The sequence below is a fragment of the Semicossyphus pulcher genome, unplaced genomic scaffold (genome assembly GCF_022749685.1).
Source record: "Semicossyphus pulcher isolate SPU_LCO1_2020_fin unplaced genomic scaffold, fSemPul1.0.p SCAF_7, whole genome shotgun sequence".
Classification (NCBI taxonomy): domain Eukaryota; kingdom Metazoa; phylum Chordata; class Actinopteri; order Labriformes; family Labridae; genus Semicossyphus; species Semicossyphus pulcher.
The window spans coordinates 6,125,608-6,147,246 of record NW_027211748.1 but is presented as its reverse complement, the minus strand read 5'-3'; the positions used below and the strand labels follow the sequence as shown (position 1 = coordinate 6,147,246).

The 21,639-nt window shown below is 41.6% G+C and overlaps 2 protein-coding genes across 2 annotated transcripts; one reads left to right on the top strand and one right to left on the bottom strand.

The window, feature by feature from the left end:
- Window positions 1-1,387: 1,387 nt before the first annotated feature.
- zbtb41 (zinc finger and BTB domain containing 41) lies at window positions 1,388-10,453 on the top strand. The gene is made up of 11 exons (XM_069684813.1): window positions 1,388-1,484; window positions 2,044-3,261; window positions 3,591-3,798; window positions 5,220-5,289; window positions 5,390-5,537; window positions 5,788-5,917; window positions 6,074-6,169; window positions 6,264-6,370; window positions 6,506-6,611; window positions 6,686-6,774; window positions 7,780-10,453. The coding sequence occupies exons 2-11, from the start codon at window positions 2,076-2,078 to the stop codon at window positions 8,412-8,414; spliced, it is 2,775 nt and encodes a 924-aa protein (XP_069540914.1). The 5' UTR covers window positions 1,388-1,484; window positions 2,044-2,075; the 3' UTR covers window positions 8,415-10,453.
- A 1,326-nt stretch (window positions 10,454-11,779) lies between these two features.
- On the bottom strand, window positions 11,780-15,989 carry LOC138611202 (complement factor H-related protein 1-like). Its single transcript, XM_069684176.1, has 6 exons — window positions 15,932-15,989; window positions 15,654-15,845; window positions 14,484-14,663; window positions 14,172-14,363; window positions 12,914-13,049; window positions 11,780-11,786 (listed from the first exon to the last, which is right to left on the bottom strand). Exons 1-6 carry the CDS (start codon window positions 15,987-15,989, stop codon window positions 11,780-11,782), a joined length of 765 nt encoding a protein of 254 aa, XP_069540277.1.
- Window positions 15,990-21,639: the final 5,650 nt, after the last annotated feature.

Sequence of the window (21,639 nt, the reverse complement as noted above, 5' to 3'; positions counted from 1 at the left end):
AAATGTGTTCGCAAAGGGAGAGTTCATCCAGGAGGCTAATTTGAGCAACTCCAAACGCCTTTTCTAGACAGACCTCTGATGTACGCTTATATAAGTGACAACACAGGACCATATGATGAAAACAAAGGGATGTGATGGGGAACCTTTCCTGACTGGAGGTACAAACTGAAATTCAGTTTCTCTTTATGTCAGTTTCAGTCTTAAAAATGTTCTCATAATTTAATGACACAAAGAGAACCTTAAACATAAACATCAGTACACACTGCATGTGTGCAGATTCAGGCACACGTGTACGACAAAGCAGTGCCCAGTTGAGTATCTGACTCCAGCAGTTAGCTGGACTGAGGCCCGGCCTTTAAAAGAAAACAAAAGGTCATGTTTCTAATCCAGTAAGTATTGCTGTCATTAAAATGTCACTCATATCCTCACAAGTCATGTCGCTGAAGATTCCTAAGAACATGCAATCTGTTCTTTAAGGGCCTTACTTTTCCTTTCAGTGTTACTTATTCTGAAATTCCTCTAGCTCATGTTTTACTCTGGCACCAACACTATGTTTTTGCCCAGAATTTCGGGCCACAATCCAATATGCACAACAACATGTGCAGGTTTATCATTACATCTGTTTATTTTCAAAGTATACATCTAAGTATCCTTCTTTCAAAATAATATATTTAAAGAGTCAACATGTAGCCTAAATTGGATCTATCAGTGTTACATTTTTAAAACTATATTATGCTATTGAATTATCAATGTGCTTTAACATGTACATAGCATTTTAATGTTGTTCCTGGCAGCAGTAGAGGAAATTCCACTACTTTATATAATGTTTGGTAGTTGAATTCAATAACAACAAACTTTTTTTAATACACTTAACATTATTTTTATTCTTTAGTATTCAATTTGCAAGTAACATGTTACTTTAACAGTCAGACAAATTATTGCAATTTAGGACTACAGAATTTTCATCTAGTGGTCAAATAGGAATAAAAGTAAGTACAAAGCTAAAGTAAATGTATTAATTTGCCTTGCATCACTGAAAAATACCGAGATATTGAACTTTTTGGTAGACACTGTTAAAATTATTCTGTTGGTTTTCATACTACATTACCCATGTTACCCAGGTCTCATGAAACCTCGCGTGAATCTTGGTATTGCACGAGAACACGTCCTCTTCGTTTAATTTGACTTTTCGTGGGTTACAGACATAATTTCCTGACAAATATATTTAAAGTTTATATTTGTGTCGACATTACTTCAATATTATAATTTGTTTCCGCCTCTAATTCGCTAAACAAGACCTTTAGAGGACAAAAGCTAAAGCAGCCAATGGGCGAGCGGTTTGTTACGGTGTCCGACGTTTGCGGTAGGGTGATGAGGTGGGGCGTAACAAATATTTAGGAAATTATTATTCCTTCGTCTATATTCATAATTACGCATGTCAGCTGGAGAGTTTTGTGCCTTTAAACGCGGCACGTGCCTGTAAGGTAAGATAATTTAAATAGCGTCTTGATATAAACGTTAACCGACAAGGTTGCAGTAAGGGTCGTTTGTCAACACTCTCCTCGGAGGGGGGCCCGCCCGTCAGACTGATAACATTATTGTAGGGGTCCTTGAGGTGGAGAGCGAATTTGCAGTTACAACCGTCTTGGCCGTCCCGATTGCAGCATAGCATCACGGTTGCTAGCTTAATTTAACTGGCAATGCTGTCTATTAGATACAGCGTTGATAACAACGGCATATTCGTTCTGCTTTGTATTAATAAATGGGATATGTACCTCAAACGTTAGCAATAAACTGCTATTATGCATCTTTTCGTGTACAGTTTTCCCATTTGTGATAACTTTTCACCACGATGTCCCCTTCATGTCAGCCTTATGCAAATAATACCGTTGTTGTGTTGTGTTGTGAAAGTTAGCATAGTTCCATGCTAATCATATTTTCTTACCCTCTTGTTTATCAAATCTAAATATATATCCATCACTTGTGAGGGTTTGCACCAGTGCAGGTAAATCTGAGCACTGCTTCTCTTTCTCTGGTTTACAGGAGTGATTCATGGTGGCCCCACAGACACACCAATGAAGAAAAAGCCTTGTAATCCTCTGCGCACCAAACGCAGCAGGCAGGTCGGTGCCAGCAATGAGTGTGCAACAGAGCAGGGCCCTGTGCTGGGAACCAGCGCCCCACCACCAAAGTCTGTTCCAGAGTCCACCTCTCAAATCAGGCACCTGGCTATGCCTCAACACAGTCACAACCTCCTCAAGTTCTTGAACGAGGACCGGACCAGGCAGAGGTTCTGTGATGTGTCTGTGTCTGTGGGTGGGAGGCTCTACAGCGCCCACAAGGTGGTGTTGGCCCACGGGAGCAGCTACTTCCACGCTGAGCTTTCCAAGAACCCTGCTACAGCGCATGTGACTCTGGACCATGTGGAGGACTCTGTTTTCCAGCACCTGCTTGGTCTCTTGTACACCTCTGAGTGTGTCATTGCAGAGACGGAGCTCCCGGCTCTGACAGAAGCAGCCCGATTCCTGGACATGATGGATATACTGAAGCTGCTGTGTGAAGAGGGATACAGCAACCCAGTAAGTGTGATCCAGGCGCAGGATGAGATAAGAGGGTCCCCTGAGGTGGAAATGACCCCAAGTGACTCGCCAGCCAGTGAAATAGACTTCCAGAGCCCATCCAGTCGCCCCTTTAGCGCTGAAAACTCCCTGCAGAAAAACTTGGAGGAGAGTCACACTGATGTACCGGAGAAAACCTCAAGTGAGACAGAGAAGACCACGCGGAGGTCAGCTCGCAGGAGGAGAACACCCACCAAGTACCAGAGAGACAATGTGGAGTACGCCTCTGAGGAAAAATTTAGGAGCGTGTCAGCTAAAGAGCAAGATAAAGAAAGAGTAAAAGAAGCAGGCAAGGTTGTTGTAGAACACCAAGCGCACAAACTGGAGACATGTAAACCACCTCAAAGGGACGACATAGTGGACGAGGAGGAGCAGGAAGAGGAAGGGGACATTGGTGAAGATGTGGTGGCTCGGAGGAAAGATGCTGAGGATTTCCCAGCAGACAAGAGTGCAGTTCAGCACGGTTCAGATGTAGAAAGAGCAGAGCAACATGCTATTAGAGAGGCGGAAGTGAACGTGTCGGCCGCAGGAAGCTCTACGCAGAGTGCTGTGTACCCTGAAGGTCTGGCTCCAGTCATCATCCAGACCTCCAGCAAGAAGACTCTCAAGTGCCCCAAATGTGACAAGACGTTCGACCGTGCAGGTGGGAGCCAGAGACTGATGATTAAAGTTATCTTTTGCAGTAATGGTGTCTGTAGTGTTTGTTATGAGGAGCAGTTGTAATATAACTTAGCCTAGCATAGCAGATTGAGAAGTTATACCTACAGATTGTCTCCATAAAAAATTAAGTAGCTGTAGCTCAAGGTTCATGTACTTATAATGCTTCCACACACTTCACACTAAGAAATGCAGGCTTTTTCTGTATTGTTTCACAGACAGCAGCAGCAGCAGCAGCAGCAGTGACATATTTATGAATTCAAAATGTCTTACTGACACAATATATGAACTGATACATCTTATCTGCTTCATTAGGGAAGTATGAGAGTCACACCAGAGTCCACACAGGAGAGAAACCCTTCCAGTGTGACGTCTGTCTCCAGCGCTACTCCACCAAGTCGAACCTGACGGTGCACAAGAAGAAGCACGCCAGCGACGCTCCCTTCCAGAAGAAGGAGCACAAATGTCCCTTCTGTAGCAAACTCCACGCCAGCAAGAAAACTCTGGCCAAGCACGTGAGGAGGTGAGATTCTCGTTATTGCCCTGAACAGTCACTCTTCATTATATTTATTTGTTTTAGTTTGGTTTTTAAGTTCACCGCTGGCCCACAAAGCCAGTCATGCCAACACAATGATATTAAATATTCAAAGACAGCAAAAAAAATCTACTTGGATCATCTGAACTAAATACAGTTTACCTTGTTTATTTCTCTGTTTTTTTAAGTTCCCACTTATTCATATATTACAAGTTGTTTAGATAATAAAATGTTCCAAGTAAGCTAAATTTATCATGTTGCTATCTAACAATCCTGATCATTACACAGCCATATCTAATACTGTTTATTTGACTTGTTAACGTACAAAAATGTTCAAGTTTAAAAGTTTTCAATTTTGGAAACATAGCTACGCTTTAGAACACGTTTTATGAAGTTGTACACTGTTCAGGTGTTTGAAGAGTTTTCCCCCAAAACTAAATTCACTTTATACAAACTAGAAAATGTCTGTTTGTCAACATGCAGACATGCTCACGGTAAAAATGTTAACATACAACTGCTTTTTTTAGCAGGTTTATTATTTACCATGTTAACCATCTTTGTTTAAGGTTGTAATCTCGAGGATCTCAGTTTCGTTCTCTTTGGTAGCACATACAAACAGTAATTGCGGGAGCACACTTCCCAGATATCCAGACAGTGTCGCATGTGTGACATCCACGGTTGGCTCCGGTTGTAACTCTTGATTTTCCTGGCTGACGGTCGCTTTCCTTTTCAGACTGTTTCCTTCATCTGAGCGTCGAGTTTGTTTCTTTTTCTTTGGATTTTCACTTCTTGTTGAAGTTGTATCTGTAGTCATCCATCTTTTCTTTGTTTGTTCAGCCATAGTAGATTACTGTTTACTCGCAACACTTGCAGAGAAAAGCAGCCGCTTAGCTCCGCCTACCCTCTCTGGCAGACCAACCACTGCTGGCTGATGGAAAACGCGTCACTAACTGGGCGCCGCTTGTGATTTTTTCCGTGAATGTCGCCACAGACGCCCAGTCTGTCATCAGTGGGCCGTAGGCTCAATCACCATTGTGTTACCTCATTAGGCAATAGATAAAGACTTAACAGACATTTATTTATATGAAAATCTTCGAGATTATTACTTTAATGTTTAGCATGCTAACATTTTCTTATTAGCGCAAAAAAAAGTTTAACTGAAGCAAGTGAGAAGTCATGTCATCTGTTTTGCAGCAAACTGGCCATAAAGACAAATATTGGACAAAGGAAAATAATTATCTGAAATATATATTTTTATTGTTAGTTTTTCAGTAATATTGTCTGTACAGTAGTATAGGTATTTAAAATGGCAATATCAGTAAAAAGGGGTGATAGTAGCACAGTAGTTGTAGTCTTGTGACATTTGGAAAAATACTTATTGTCCTGGATTGTCCTTATTCTCCTTCCAGGTTTCATCCAGACAACATCCAAGAGTTTCTTACCAAGAGGAAGAGGAAGAGCGAGGGCTGGAAATGTGCTGTAAGAATGTGTTAACAGTTTGTGTTTATGCCTGATGATGTAAGCTGATCTTAGGTAAAGACATAGAACACTTAATTTTTTTAAAAACCATTTGTACTAGATTTGTCTGAAGACCTTCAGCCGCAGGCCTCACCTGCAGGAGCACATGATCCTGCACACGCAAGACCGGCCTTTTAAATGCTCCTTCTGTGACGAATACTTCAAGTCCAGGTTTGCCAGGCTCAAGCATCAAGAAAAGTTCCACTTAGGTGAGATTTGCACAGTAAAAACTCACTCTTAAGCTTTTTTTAACATCGGTGTTAAATTTGGGAAATTTTTAAGATAAAATATGCGTCATTTTTGCATGTGTTAAACCTAAATTGAATGGTGAAGCTGTCATTTAAACCCTAAAATGAGGTCAGTGCTGCAACGGTGATATCTCTTTATGGATCACAGTAGCCTCTTTCTGGAACAATCAATGCATTTGATAAAATTCTTAGAATCCTTTCTTATTTTCAGGACCTTTCCCCTGTGAGATCTGTGGCCGACAGTTTAATGACACAGGCAACAGGAAGAGGCACATCGAGTGTACACATGGAGGCAAAAGAAAGTGGACCTGCTTTGTTTGTGGGAAGTCTGTCAGAGAAAGGTACGCTGACACTGTCCTGTCTTTATCCGCACCATGTTGCTCTGGCCTGTGTCTGTATATTTAAAGCATATTTAAACTTTGTTTTGCATGCTTAGCTGCTGAACATCATGCGCAGTTCTGTGCCGCATTATAGAGAGCGAGTTTTTCTTGTTATAGGACGACATTGAGAGAGCACATGAGGATCCACAGTGGGGAGAAGCCTCACCTCTGTAGTATCTGTGGACAGAGTTTCCGTCATGGCAGCTCCTACAGGTGAGACCAGTGAGATCTGAAAGAGTGCAGGTGTTTTTTGCAGTTTTCAAGGTTAAATAATGAGCAGATAATGAGCTAACTGTTCCTCGGACAGGCTCCACCTCAGAGTCCACCATGACGACAAACGCTACGAGTGTGATGAGTGTGGGAAAACCTTCATACGCCACGATCACCTGACCAAACATCAGAAAATACACTCTGGTAGGCAAGCAGCAAAGGGATTCTTGTGGCCTTTTCTTTTGTTGCAACTTGTTACAATAAAGTACAGTGAGAAATGCTGTTACCTTTTCCCGTCTCCAGTCAGTATTAACTTAACTTATCCCATGGCCATTACAGGTGAGAAGGCTCACCAATGTGAAGAATGTGGGAAGTGCTTCCGGCGCCACGATCATCTAACAGTCCACTACAAAAGCATTCATCTGGGAGAGAAAGTTTGGCAGAAGTATGTTAATATAAAATTTGCGAGTTTGGCTCTTGTTCTTGTTTTTTCTCTGCTAATGAGGAATTTGCTCTCAGGTATAAAACCGCTGTACACCAGTGTGAGGTTTGCAAGAAAGAATTCAAAGGAAAGTCCAGTCTAGAAATGCACTTCAGGACGCACTCAGGTAAGAAAACAAAGACGTTAATTGATATGTTTGCTTGGAAATGCATGCATGCATGTTTGTCTGCGGAAATGCTTTGGATGCGTCTGGTTGCTATGAAATGGAATATCTGTGAAAGTAAAAATGTAGGCACAAGGTGAAGTACTTGGGAAAGCCGAAGCAGGTAGGCAGAGAGAACAAATCCACCCATGTGTGGGACAATCAGGCACAGACACTGTTAATTTCCCCTCCCTTATGTTGTTGCAGCAGCACTTACATGTAGGATGTAGTGGTTGAGGTATTTGATTGGGTAGCTGGTATACAGTTGCAGGGACAGGTGCAGTATATCACCCTATGTTAAACATTAAACAGCATAAACTGTCAGGGACCAGACAAACCATGCAGCACTCAGGGCAGCGTAAATGCTCAGCTCCTTGTCCTGCTGCAGGTGTTAGTAGTGTATGGAAACACGCTGCACTCGCTTCACAAAGAGTTGAGAAAACACACCACTCTCAGAAAATAACGCTTTGTTTGTTTTTTCTCTATTGACCATTTTTTTTGCCCCATCCCACACTTGTCAAGCTCACCATTCTTCCACTGCACATTTGAAGTTTACAGTGATGATTAGACATTCAATGACCTCAGGTGGGGTTCATCGAAACTATTATTGTTCACAGCAAGTATGAATTTTTGATGCTCTAACTCGGGCTGTCACTAAATATTCTAAATTAGGATATATAACCAAATGAATGAATTTGAATGCCGAGCCCAGCTGGAGAAAGATTCTCACCGCCAGCATAGCAGACAAATAATGTTATGTTGATCTTTTTAAAAGGCAAGTTTATGTTTATATAAATATATCTTTCCAAATAAGTTTGTCTCTCGTTGTATTGGTATGTCCTCTTGTGGACATATTGCAAATGGTTCGAACCTATGTGTTTTTTTTAGAAGGAATAATCAAACGTCATTTTGGGCCAATTGTGACCGCACTAGCTCTAACACTGATGTTGTCTTGTGCTCACGTGACAGGTGAGAAACCCCACAGATGTCCCGAGTGCAACCAGACGTTTCGGATCAAGAAGACGTTGACGAAGCACATGGTGATTCACTCAGACGCTCGTCCTTTTAACTGCCCGCACTGCAGCGCCACCTTCAAAAGGAAAGATAAGCTCAAGTACCATGTGGACCACGTGCACAGCGCCCGGTTTAATGAGCAGCCAATCAGCACAATCAGCGAGGACAAAATAGTCTCCGTACCCTTTGAGGAGCCCTCAAAGGCATACAGTGCTGAATCTAAGTCAGGCCTGCAAAGCAGCCCTCCTCCTGCGAATGTGTGCGTGCCCGTCACTTTGGTTCCCGTGCAGATGGCAGCAGCAGCACAGAGCAGTTTGAGCGCTCACAGAGCCTCGACTCTCTCCTCCCAGACTCACAGCGTTGTTAGCATGCAGGCTCAAGGACAGCAGCAGAACTCTGGGTACCAGGCGTCTTCAGACCTGGCCTTCTTGGAAAAGTACACCCTAACCCCCCAGCCTGCCAACATTGTGCACCCTGTGAGGCCAGATCAAATGCTGGACCCCCGAGAGCAGTCCTACCTGGGCACGCTGCTGGGGCTGGATTCAGCTTCATCTGTGCAGAACATCTCCAACTCTGATCACTCACACTGATGCTCCCAGCCGAAAACTCGGCCCATTAGATAAAAAAATCCAGTTATTTAAAGTGTTTGAAAAGAAAATATGAAGCTGCAGTGTTTGTTTCCATGTCAAGTGATTACATTTAAGACAAAAGTAAACACCTGCTCTTGATTTACTTTGAATCCAGTGATGCACATGATTATCTCTTGAAAAGTCCGGCTTGATTTTACAGGAACTTCATATCTTATTCCCGCCAAAATAAAACAATTTATGTGATATTTTAAAAAAGGAAAAAAAATAAGGATTTTTACTTACTATTTATTACTTTAGAAGACACACGTAAAACATCACCTTAAAGGGCCAGTTTGCCGAAATTTGGCTCTGTGCCTTTGGAGGATGCTATCTGCTTCTCCAATGGGTCCTGAAAACACCTTCTAGCGGAGGCCAGGATTTGCTAAACTACACTTCCTCAATCTAGGACGCCCGCCTCCGATGTCATGTCTCGTTCAAAATCTTCAGCTTTGAAATGTAGACTGCAGACCTGAAGACAAACCACCGGTATATTCTCATCATATTTCGGATTCTGTACCGCTCTGAGCCATTGTGTGCAGCGATCAATGTCCTCGCTGGGCTGTTCCTTTCAGAGGGAGGGGCGCAATGCATGCTGGGTGTTGTAGGAATGTAGAATGGGTGAAACCACGAGCTGCTTGTGAACACCAGCTTTGGCTTTTTCCAGGGGCAAATTTCTTCTTTAAATCTAAAATCATTGTTGAAACTGAAAAGGATATGTGAAGGGACATTGTGTACCAACAGAAACGAGATGAAAACACACATGAAATGTTACAAACACTCGGTTGCAGTTTGAGTTTTTTGGTGGCACAGAATTAGTTGTGTTTTACGTGTTTGCCTTTTGTGTTGTATTTTTATAAGAGCCAAAACAATGTGTTTTCTAGGGCAGCCATTCCCAACCTGTGTGCTGCGGGTATTGCAGGCAGGCTGCCAGAGCATTTGCAAAAAATGTAACTATTTAAAATAAATAAATAAACATTTTAATACAAAATGATTTTTAAAAACATTTTAAAGATTTAATACTCAAAACATTTAAAAACTCCTTTCATTGTGTTCTTTATCGTATTAGGCCTATCATTATGTATGAGAATGCATTTCTTCATCGTTGAATGATACCGTTATTTAATTTGTATCAATTATTGGTTAATTAGCCTATTGCACAGAGCCCACTCAGTTTCTGATTTCTGCGTGGTGATGATGACAGCTCCTTTTATCCAAGGGCTCTGAGAACGCTCCACATCCGACCGTAAACGTGTTGTTCGCGGTCGGATGTGGGCCGCAAACATTTTGGAGATTTTCAAGTGAGCTCGGAAAAGGTTGGGAACCGCTGTTGTAGGGGATCAATTGATTGGCAGAAAAATAATTGATGACAATTTGGATAAATTGTTTAGTCATGTAGTAACTGATCAAGTAAAAGAACAATTTTCTGGTTCCAGTGTTTCAGTCTTTGGTTCATGTAACACAAACAGTCTAATCTATTTTAAAATGTGTTTGGATTAAATGTGTGCTTTACAAACTAAATGAACTGAAAATGAAAAAGTGACTCCTCGCAGACTTGAAATACAGAACAAGTTTCACTGAGGCCTTAAGTTGTAATTTATGTAAAGTCTCAACAACATGTCTCTCAAAAGGTTTTGGTTTGTAACAATGTGCTCGACCTGTACTAGTCTCCACCCTCAGACCAATCAGCTCTCTTGATTTAGGAGCTTTGAGAGAAGATGGTGAGAAGAAGGAGGGAGAGAGACCGGAAAAACACTTCCTCTTTACAATATGATGTTATGAAATATATTAATGAAAGATATTCATCGACCTTTACTGATATAGGCCTACATGTACAACACAGACGGATCACAGCACTAAAGCCTTGTTGTATTTGTAAGATATAAAATAAGCATTCTTACTGCTTTAAATTTTATTTGCTCCTTAAAGTTACAATCTCGAATAATTCAGTTTCGTCTTCTTGGGCGCCAACAACTGACAATAAACAGTTATTCAAGAGTTCTCTCCCCAATATGATCAAACGTCTACGGTTGGCTCCCTTTGTTACAGTTGTAAGTGTTTGCCTTCATCTGAGCGTCGAGTTTGTTTCTTTTTCTTTGGATTTTCACTTCTTGTTGAAGTTGTATCTGTAGTCATCCATCTTTTCTTTGTTTGTTCAGCCATAGTAGATTACTGTTTACTCGCAACACTTACAAAACCCGGTAAGGCATACACTTAGCTCCGCCTACCCTCTCTGGCAGACCAACCACTGCTGGCTGATGGAAAACGCGTCACTAACTGGGCGCCACTTGTGATTTTTTCCGCGTGTGTCGCCACAGACACCCAGTCTGTAATAATACTATATACTGGAAATGCAAAGGCTTTCATCAATGGGTCATAGGCTCAGTCACCATTGTGTTACCTCATTAGGCGATAGATAGAGACTTAACAGACATTTATTTACATGAAAAAGTTTCCAGATTGTTACTTTAAAGTAATACATGAGTGTCATTATAATCAATGGTGCTCTAAAGATAGAGCGGTGATATTATAGACTTACACATTTTCACAGTCTGTTGTCCTTCCTGCATTCAGCAGCTACAGCTGAGTGGATTTTAGTCTGAATTAACATCTTCTTATCTCTAATATCATAGTTTGCTCAGAGTTTATCAAATATGCCGATCAGCTGACGGCAGACTTGTGCCTATTTGTGATTGCTTATACGCTGCAAACGACGTCCCTTAAATGTGAACGCGCTCACAGAAACTCGACTTACGGAGTTGATAACCAGCGTTGTGTGACCACTAAAGACAAAAAATAAAGAAAGATTTCTGAATTACATTTGAAGACTTTATTTAAGCCGGTTCATCAAACATACATCATATTTATCTGTAGAGTTATGTTTGTAGAGTTAAATGTCCCTACGTTATGTGGGCATTTGTGGACTGATATGAAAAGCCAGAAATGTTTTTTTAAAAACCCAGCAGTGTGTCACAGAAAAACAAAACATTGTTGTCTGTCAACATCTTCCAGGTTGGATATTTGTTTTCAGTGGGTGATGAGCAAATCCAGTGGCAACAGAATCTTCCTCTTGGTTACACAGCCTTAGCAACTATTCTGGATACAAGACACAAGTATTACAAACAAGAAACAATGACAGTAAATGCAATTAAGATCAATGGAGATATAAGTAGTGTATATATATGTATGTATATTTAGCAGAAGTATTTATAAGATGTAAGTAGTGCTTCCAGTGAGACACTTTGTATTCACACTATGTTGTTACATTTCAGAGTGTCCCTAAAAAAGGAGATGTAGGAGTAACACTCACCGTCCTTATTTGAAACCTGTTACAACCTGAAAACAGTCAGAGACACAGAGGTGAATCATTGTGCACAGCGTCAGGTTATTCTAACTAACAGGGACACTCTTAATAAAAGCAGAGTTTGTTCCCTCATTCTGGGTTTTATGAAGCCTTTTGTGACTCGATGGGGGAGATGCTGGAAATCTGATAAGTTGCTTGATTGATGTGGCTTGAGTAAGCGTCTGTTGGGGCTAAGACTATGAGCTCAAAATAGAAAATATGTTTTTTTGCTTGATGCTAGAGTCTTAGATTAGCTCAATCAAGATTAGCTACTAGCTGAAAAACACGACTGCATCACAGATATAACTGTTGGAGGTTGAGTTGCATTGTGGGTAATATAGGTGACAGGTTTCACAAATAAAAAGAATGCGCAGAAGGTAAAAGATGATATCTGTTGTTGTTCTGTGTAAATTCTGCGCCTTTTTTTTAAAGCTAATAAACACATTATATCTTGAAGAGTTTCCAGTCGTTATGCTAAGCTAGGCTAACCAGCTGCTGGCTGGATGATTATATTTAAGACATCATGAGAGTGGTATCTATCTTCTCAAGGAACTCTTGGCATGCGATAATATTCTGGTGGAATTGCTGGGGACAAATCCTTAGATTGGCTTGCCAACACTGATGTTGTACATCTCATGTAAAGAGATAACTTTTGTTTTGATTTGGTGCTATATAAATAAAAATTGACTGATCTGATGGTCGGACACTATGATTATGTGTTTTCGACTGTCTTCAAAACTATGTTGCAGATAGTTAGCACACACATTCTGTATGTAAGCTGACAAGGAATACAAAAATCTGTGACTGTAAAATGTTTATTTTAATGGCTTGTAGAGTTTAAAGAGTTACTTACATCTGGAAAGTGTTAGTCGTCCTTCAGTGCACTGGCCCACAGAATAATTATCAAACTGCCACTTGTCCAAACATGTAAATTCCATTGTCTCTCCATCTTTAATATATTGAACTCCAACTTTAACTAAGTCTGGATTCTCATCAGTGTTCACAGTACAGTAGACAGCTGCGCCAAAGAAAAAACCTTATTAATTTTTTTCCCCAAAAACATCTTTAACAGACTTTTCTAATGGACGTGTTTTTACCTGCGCAGGTGGGTACTTCTGACCATGTGCCATCGTCATAACAGAACACCGTCTCTGGACCCTCTAGTTTGTAAAAAGTACTACAGCTGTACTTCAGAAACCACTGCTCAGTTCGCAACACACCGTAAGGAACACTGGGAGGATTTCCACAGTTTCTAACTGAAATAAAAAAAATAAAAAGGTTTCAGGAAATAAACATTCTGTCTCTGGACCCTCTAGTTTGTATAAACTGTTATAGCTGTACTTCAGAAACCACTGCTCAGCTAGCACAACATCAGCATTAGGAACACTGGGAGGATTTCCACAGTTTCTAACTGAATTAAAAAAAATAAAGAGTTCATCAATGGAATATTTGACCGCAGACTTTAATGTCTTCTTTCTAAGATGCAGTGGACACACCAGTTATTTTTATGCATTCCTTCAAAAATGGTCCAAAATGGCCTACAATGCTTTCTAAAAAGTATTGTCCTTTTAAGGGGCAATTTTATCCCCAATTTCTGACATTGCATTAACATTTTTATGTTCTTCAATCACATGTTTCACAAATCAGAACCTACCACTAACACGCCGTTTCCCTCCACCAGCAGGTGTAGTGTGTCCCCCACCTGCAGAGCCACCATGTCCAGTACCTGGTCTGCTGCCTAAGTTACATTACATTACATTTAATACATGTGAAGAAATTGAGTGTGTACAAAGCATGATTTTTTAAATATTTGTGAATATTTTAAACTGATCTCTTGTTTTTCTAAACCTTAAATATATATCTATGGTTGCTTGATATTATGTATTAGCCTATTATGATGCGTTGTGATAAGCCCCTTTTACACTGCCAATTCAAGGCAGGATTATTATGCCTCTGTTATGTTACGTCTTCTATGTAAAACGCACGGAGGCGGAATGGTTGGGCGAAGACGTTCCACCTCTGATCCGGCATCGGAGGTAGTAACAGAGGCGAAACAGCGTCTGTGTAAACAGCGGAGCCGGCAGGCGCTCTTTGTTTACACCTCGCGCACGTTTTGCTTCTGCACACGTCTTTGCTTGGTCCAATGTAAAACGGCAAAGGCTGCAAGACAGCGGAGCTTCGTTTTGGTGCTGAGGCGGAAATGAAGTGTAAAAAGGGCGAAAGATAAATGGATTATGGCTTAGGCCCTATAGACAAGGCTATTGATTAAGGTGTTAAAGTGATTAAAGAACACAAAATATTGAATTTATATTGTTGTTAAAGAATAGATTAGTCACTTTAATGCCGATTAATTAATAGTATTTTTATTTTCTGCTTACTGCACGTTGGGCCTTCAGTCCAGATTCCAGACATGCAGAAGATGGATTTCTTGCTGTCTGCTCCTTCTACAGTGAATCCATCTTCACATTCATACTGCACTTTTGAATCAGCAGCAAACACCTCCTGGTACCTGTGACCAATGATGACTGCATGGGGGATTTTAGGGGGCTCACCACATGCATAGAGACTTTCTGTAATTAAGAAAATAAATCATGAATAACAATAAAAAGATGACGTGATTGTTGCAGTTGCTGACATTAGTGTAAGATTTATACACAGATATATCTGGTTTACTGGAGGAACAGACTTACTCTCACAGACCGGTACAGAGGACCATGTTCCATTTATGCAAATGGCCGTGGCATCCAAGTTTTTCAGTTCATATCCTTCATCACATGTTATCCGTATTCTGTGTCCCTCCTCAAACCAACCGTTTGAGTTTTCAGTGTGTCCTGCGTTGGGGATTGTTAGTGGAGTGCAGGCTTTTTCATCTTAAGAACAAAGAATAAAACAAAACTTTTAGACTTCATACAATTTACTTTTTTTTTTTTTCATTATGCAAAACAATCACTGTACAAATACACATTATATGCTTCCCCATTGCTCCCTCCCCACCCCATGTAACCCCAAGAACAAGAGGGATAAATGATACATCAACAATGTGGTTTTGTAGAAATAAATAAAAATAACTCAAATAAATGACAAATAAATACATTATCAATACAGGTGAAGACTTTGAAGTACTTGTAGTTCAATTCTCTTGAGTACTTATTAAAGCAATGTTCTTTCCCCACGCACTATTACAATTCCTATATGACAATCTTTCATATACAGCAACCTTTCCCAATTCAGTCACCTAATCCTGAAAAGCCGTGTTCCTTTTTTCCAGCTCCTGACAATATTTTGCATCCCTATCATGACTGCTGTCTGGGTCCATTTCTCCACACATCGAGTATGGAATTAAAACTTACCCATGACCCCTTGCTGCTGGTTTTTATTTGTGAATAGTCATTTATTGAAAACGTTTCATTTGACGTTCTTTTAGGATTAATTGAACTTTTTAGTATCCTAACGATGTTACACTTTTAGGAGGCAAACTTCTGTTTTTTTTATTTCTGCTGCTGTTTAGAGACCCATCTCAAACCATCACGGTATCAATACATGTCATTATAAAAAGGGTCAAAATTCAAGCATGCAGTTGTTTCGGAAAGACAATTTTTTGGTTCAGGTTAAGCAACACATTTAATTTGTATTTTAACCAAGATTCAAAGTTGTGACTGTAAATGATCCATAGGTTTGTTGACAATACAGAGTTTTATTCAGTTTTTAAGAAGCTTACATCTTGGAAGCTTAGTTTAAGCTTCTGATGTGCGTATGAAATGAGTTGTGACTTAATTATTGAGCACAACACTCGACATTTCATGCCCACCGTGAATTTAAAGAGTTCAAACATCTTCAAACTGAATTTATGATAAACTTACCAATACATTGTGGCTCAGGAAACCATGTGCTGTTTTGACATTTGCTTGAAGCCCACCAACCCTCCACTGCTGGTTTAAGTCCACTGTCACAGGAATAAGTGAGTGTGGTTCCCTCAGAATAAGAGTCTCGTTCAGGGACAAAATTGCCACCATTCAGATTCGGAGCACGACAAGGCTGAGCTGCAATCTGTGCTGAAATACGACAATAAACAAAAGTACAAATTAAACATATTTAACGCATCAAAGTGTTTCTAAGTGATAGAATTTAATGTTCTTACCATGCAGCACTCCTGGAAACCAAACCAGGAGAACAAATCCGAGATATCTCACACACATTTTGTCAGGAATTAAATCACCACGACAAAAGCTGAGCTAACAACTCAGTTCACATTTAGTTAATAATTGTCGTGGGCATTTTTCCAATTATGTTAAGAAACAGTAAACAGTGGGCTGACTTACTGTCATCATGCTGTTGCTCGGAAGTTAAAACAAACATACGAAAAAAACTCAACTGAGATTCATATGGTACAAAGTACACAGATCAAAACAGCAGCTATTTGCTGTCAAACCTTTGTACATAGTTAAAAAAAAAAGTTCATATTAAACTAGAAAATGCTGCTCTTGGTTATTTATTTTTGTTGACTTGAGAAAAGACCAAAAATATAATAATAAACAGACCACCAGCCTGTGGAGCATGATTTGCGGCATAATTCCATGGTTCGGAATGCTAGGCCCAGCTGGACTAAAACACTGTGTCCTCCAGGTGTTAACGCTTCTCGGACAAGAGTTTTGCCTTTCAACCTATTCTAGGAACGATCTGAATTCTTCCAGAGAGACGATCTACTTCCAAAATCCACCAGGCATGTGGATGTTGTAAGCAAACATATTTCACTAGCTGTGTCTCAGTTCAGGGGCTGCATCGTTCACTCACTCATCATGGGTCTGGAGTTTGTCCTCTATGCAGCCATCTAAATGTCGGCCACACACCATATTACACGCCTCACATCCTTCTCTAAACTTATTTGGTCCAACATCTGACATCGTCAACTTTTCCATTCAACTCAGTGTAGACACATCCAGTCATCCATCCATTATCTTCAGCTTTTCCAGGGCTGGGTCACGGTGGCAGCAAGCTCAACAAGGTGACCCAGACGTTTCTCTCCCCAGCAACATTTTCCAGTTCCTCCTGGTGGATTCCGAGGCGTTCCCAAGCTAGGTGTGATATATAATCCATCCAGCGAGCTCTGGGTGTTCCCTGGGGTCTCCTCATAGTTGGATGTGCCTGGAAAATCTCCAAAGGAAGGAGCCAAGGAGGCATATTAATCCGATGCCTGAACTACCTCAACTGGCTCTTTTTGATGCAAAGGAGTAGCGGCTCTACTGCGAGCTCCCCCGGATGTTTGAGCTCCATAACCCATCTCTAAGGCTGAGCCCAGCCACCCTTTGGAGAAAACTCATGTTCGGCCATTTGGATCCGCCACCTCATTCTTTTGGTCACTACCCAAAGCTCATGACCATAGGTGAGGGTTGGAATGTAGATAGACTGGTAAACTGAAAGCTTTGCCTGCAGGCTCAGCTCCGTCTTCACCATGACGGTCCGGTACGCCTGCATTACTGCAGATGCTGCTTGGAGCCGTTTGTTAATCTAATTATCCATTTTTATCCTCACTCATGAACAAGACACTGAGATACTTGAACTCTGATGTATCTGACTTTGTGCAGAGGATCAATCAATCAATCAATCAAATTTTATTTGTATAGCGCCAAATCATAACTAGAGTTATCTCGAGACACTTTACAAAAAGAGCAGGTCTAAACCGACTCTTTGTTATGTTATTTAAAGAGAGGCCCAACATGAATCACCATGAGTAGCACTTAGCAATATTCGGCACATTGGCAGAAAAACTTCCTTTTAACAGGCAGAAACCTCGAGCAGAACCAGACTCATGTTGAACAGCCATCTGCCTCGACTGGATGGGCCGAGAATGGGATAGAAGGAGATGCAGGATAGAGACAGGCAAAGAGAGCAACAACAACATATGTTCTTGTTACATGAACAACATATGTCCTTGTTACATGAACAACAACAACAGGTAATACATACTTATGGTTACAATGCCAATAATAGTGGTATACTAGTGTGAAAATAAGCAAAAAATAAATTAGCGCGAGTAATGATAAAGGCTGTAGTAATTGTTATTGTAACATTGAAGTCAACAGGTCTACTAGTAGCATTAGCAGCAACAATAATGATACTATGGGGAAGACTGATGTTAGTAGTTGTTGCAGTCGAGCAGGTCCACAGCAGCAGGTGGTCTGCAGCAACGATCCCCAGGAACCTACAAGACAAGGGAGCACAAGAACTCCCGGGAAGATATGTGGTTAGTAATGTTAATGGGACCAGAAAATACAGAGTTAATGAGCTGCATTAATATGAGAGAGAGAGAGAGAGAGAGAGAGAGAGAGAGAGACATAGAGTCAGAGAGAGAGAGGGAGAGAGACAGAGAGACAGAGAAACACACACACACACACACAGAGACAGAGAGAGATAGAGAGAAACAGAGAGAGGGAGACAGAGAGAGAGGGAGAGAGAGAGAGAGGGAGAGAGTGGGAGAGAGACACAGAGAGAGAGACAGAGAGAGAGAGAGGGAGAGAGACACAGAGAGAGAGGGAGAGAGACACAGAGAGAGAGAGGGAGAGTGGGAGAGAGAGAGAGAGAGTGGGAGAGAGACAGAGTGGGAGAGAGACAGAGAGAGACAGAGAGACAGAGAAACACACACACACACACACAGAGACAGAGAGAGATAGAGAGAAACAGAGAGAGGGAGACAGAGAGAGAGGGAGAGAGAGAGAGAGGGAGAGAGTGGGAGAGAGACACAGAGAGAGAGACAGAGAGAGAGAGAGAGGGAGAGAGACACAGAGAGAGAGGGAGAGAGACACAGAGAGAGAGAGGGAGAGTGGGAGAGAGAGAGAGAGAGTGGGAGAGAGACAGAGTGGGAGAGAGACAGAGAGAGACAGAGAGAGAGAGAGAGGAGCTTGGTTCTGTCAGATCCCCCCGGCAGTCCAAACCTATAGCAGCATAACTATGGGCTGGTCCAAGCCTGAGCCAGCCCTAACTATAAGCTTTATCAAAGAGGAAAGTTTTAAGTCTACTCTTAAAAGAAGAGAGGGTGTCTGCCTCCCGGACCTTGACTGGTAGATTGTTCCAGAGGAGGGGGGCCTGGTAATTGAAGGCTCTACCTCCAACACTACTCTTAGAGACTTTAGGTACCACAAGCAGGCCTGCATCCTGGGAGCGCAATGTTCTAGAGGGGTAATATGGCACTATGAGCTCTTTAAGATATCATGGTGCCTGACCATTAAGAGCTTTGTAAGTAAGAAGAAGGATTTTAAATTCTATTCTAGATTTTACAGGAAGCCAGTGCAGAGAGGCTAATACAGGAGAGATGTGATCTCTCTTCCTAGTTCTTGTCAGCACACGTGCTGCAGCATTTTGTACCAGCTGCAGAGTTTTTAGTGACTTATTAGGGCAGCCTGATAGTAACGAGTTACAATAATCCAACCTGGAAGTAACGAATGCATGGACTAGTTTTTCTGCACCGTGTTGAGACAAGATGTGTCTGATGTTTGTTGCGAAGATGAAAGAAGGCTGTCCTTGATATTTGTTTTATGTGGGAGATGAAGGACATATCCTGATCAAACAGAACTCCCAGATTCCTAACAGTAGTGCTGGATGCCAGGCTGATGCCATCTAGGGCAGCTATATCATTAGAGAAAGAATCTCTGAGGTGTTTGGGGCCGAGCACAATAACAAAGCAGAAAGTTTCTAGTCATCCAGATCTTTGTCCTTAAGGCATGCTTCTAGTTTAGATAGCTGATTGGTTTCGTCTGGCTTCATTGGTAAGTATAATTGAGTATCATATGCGTAACAATGAAAATTAAAAGGTACCTGGGATTGTTTTTATTTTCTTCTATGAGGGAGGAGTAGTAGACACCTCGAGCATGCCGTAGGGCCTTCCTGTATTTATTAAGACTATTTTGCCAGAGTAAACGAGACTCTTCTGTTTTGGCGGATCGCCACATTCTTTCAAATTTACGCGACATTTGCTTCAAGTTACGGGTTTCTGAGTCATACCATGGAGCTAGCCTCTGTCGTTTAATAATCTTCTTTTTCACGGGGCAATCGAGTCTAGAGTACTTCTCAGCAAACCTGCAGTACTATCAACAAACTGATCAAGCTGAGAGGGACTAACATTAGCACAAGAGCTTTCTGTAGTAAACAGATGTGGTAAAGAATTAAAAGCAGCTGGAATTATTTCCTTAAATTTAGCTACAGTCCTATCAGACAAACATCTTGTGAGTACATTTTTGTTAACTGGAGAGTAGTCGGTTAATAGGACATCGAATGTTACTAAATAGTGATCTGATAAAAGAGGATTTTGTGGGAAGACATCTACATGAATATAAAAGTGACCTACAGTAATTATTTTATCTGAACTCAGGACTAAATCTGATAAAAACTCTGAGAATTCAGTTAGAAAATCAGAGTATGCGCCAGGAGGGCGGTATACTATCACAAATAAAACAGGCTGTAAAGTTTTCCAAGCTGGGTGTGAAAAACTCAGAACAAGGCTTTCAAAAGAGCAGAAACTAAGTTTTGGTCGAGGGTTGATTACAAGACTAGAACTGAAAATAGCTGCCACTCCACCACCTCGACCAGTGTCTCGAGGAATATGAGTATTAAGATGACTGGGAGGAGTGGATTCATTTAAGCTGACATATTCTTCCTGACACAGCCAAGTCTCAGTTAAAGAGAGTAAATCAATATGATAATCTGGTATCAGATCGTTCACTAATAGAGCTTTAGATGACAGGGATCTGATATTTAACAGACCACATTTCATTCTCATATATTTTGGCATAACTTCGGTTGTTGTTTTAATTTTTATTACATTTTTTTGATTTACTCCTTTTTTATTTGAGTTTGAATTAACTGTAATGACAGGCCTGGGTTGGGGGGCAGACACAGTCTCTATAACATTAACATTGTGGCTGGGAAACTGCTCACAGGGAAGCTCAGAGGAGTGTGTAGGACTACAGCTCTGCCTCCTGGTCTCAACTCTGGTTTATCAGGTTTTATGACTAACAAACTTACACCGGGGACACACCGGACGTGGAAGCGCCGCGAATAGCCGCGAAGCGCCTAGAAGCGCCGCGCCAATGTTAACTGATTGTGTCGCTCACACCAGACGCGCCGCGGCGTGCACCTCCGCTGCTGGCTCGCGTCCTGCAGCGATCGTCACACACACACACACACACAAGAAAGAGAGAGACACAAAGTGGGCTGGCTATAGGGGGTGGGGGCGGGGTGTCAAAACACACACTCAAACAGAGAGAGAGAGCAAGAGAGAGAGAGCATCATGAAAAAACAGCTCCAAATGTGAGTAAACGACAGCTGAGGAGCAGATGCGCTTGCCTCGTCCGGTGTGTCCCCGGCGTTAGCCATATTACGAGACAAAAGAGCTGCACCATCCAAAGTGGGATGAATGCCGTCTCTTCCGATCAGACCAGGCTTTCCCCAGAATGTCTGCCAGTTATCTATGAAGCCCACATCGTTTGCTGGGCACCACCCTGACAGCCAGCGGTTGAATGATGACATAGAGCTATACATGTCATCACTCTTCAGATTGGGCAGGGGTCCAGAGAAAACTACGGAGTCCGACATCCTCTTTGCAAATGCACACCGACTCAACACAGCTCTCGATTCTGTTATATAGAGACCGGATGGCTCATAGCAACGGCCCCAGTACCCCATACTCCCGCTGTACCCCCCGGGGATCAGGATCGTAGGCCTTCTCCAAGTCCACAAAACACATGTAGACTGGGCGAAGAGATGGTCCACTGTTCCATGGGCAGGTATGAATCCGCATCGTTTGTCCTGTATCTGAGGTTTGATGATCGGCCACAGCCTCCTTTCCAGCACCCT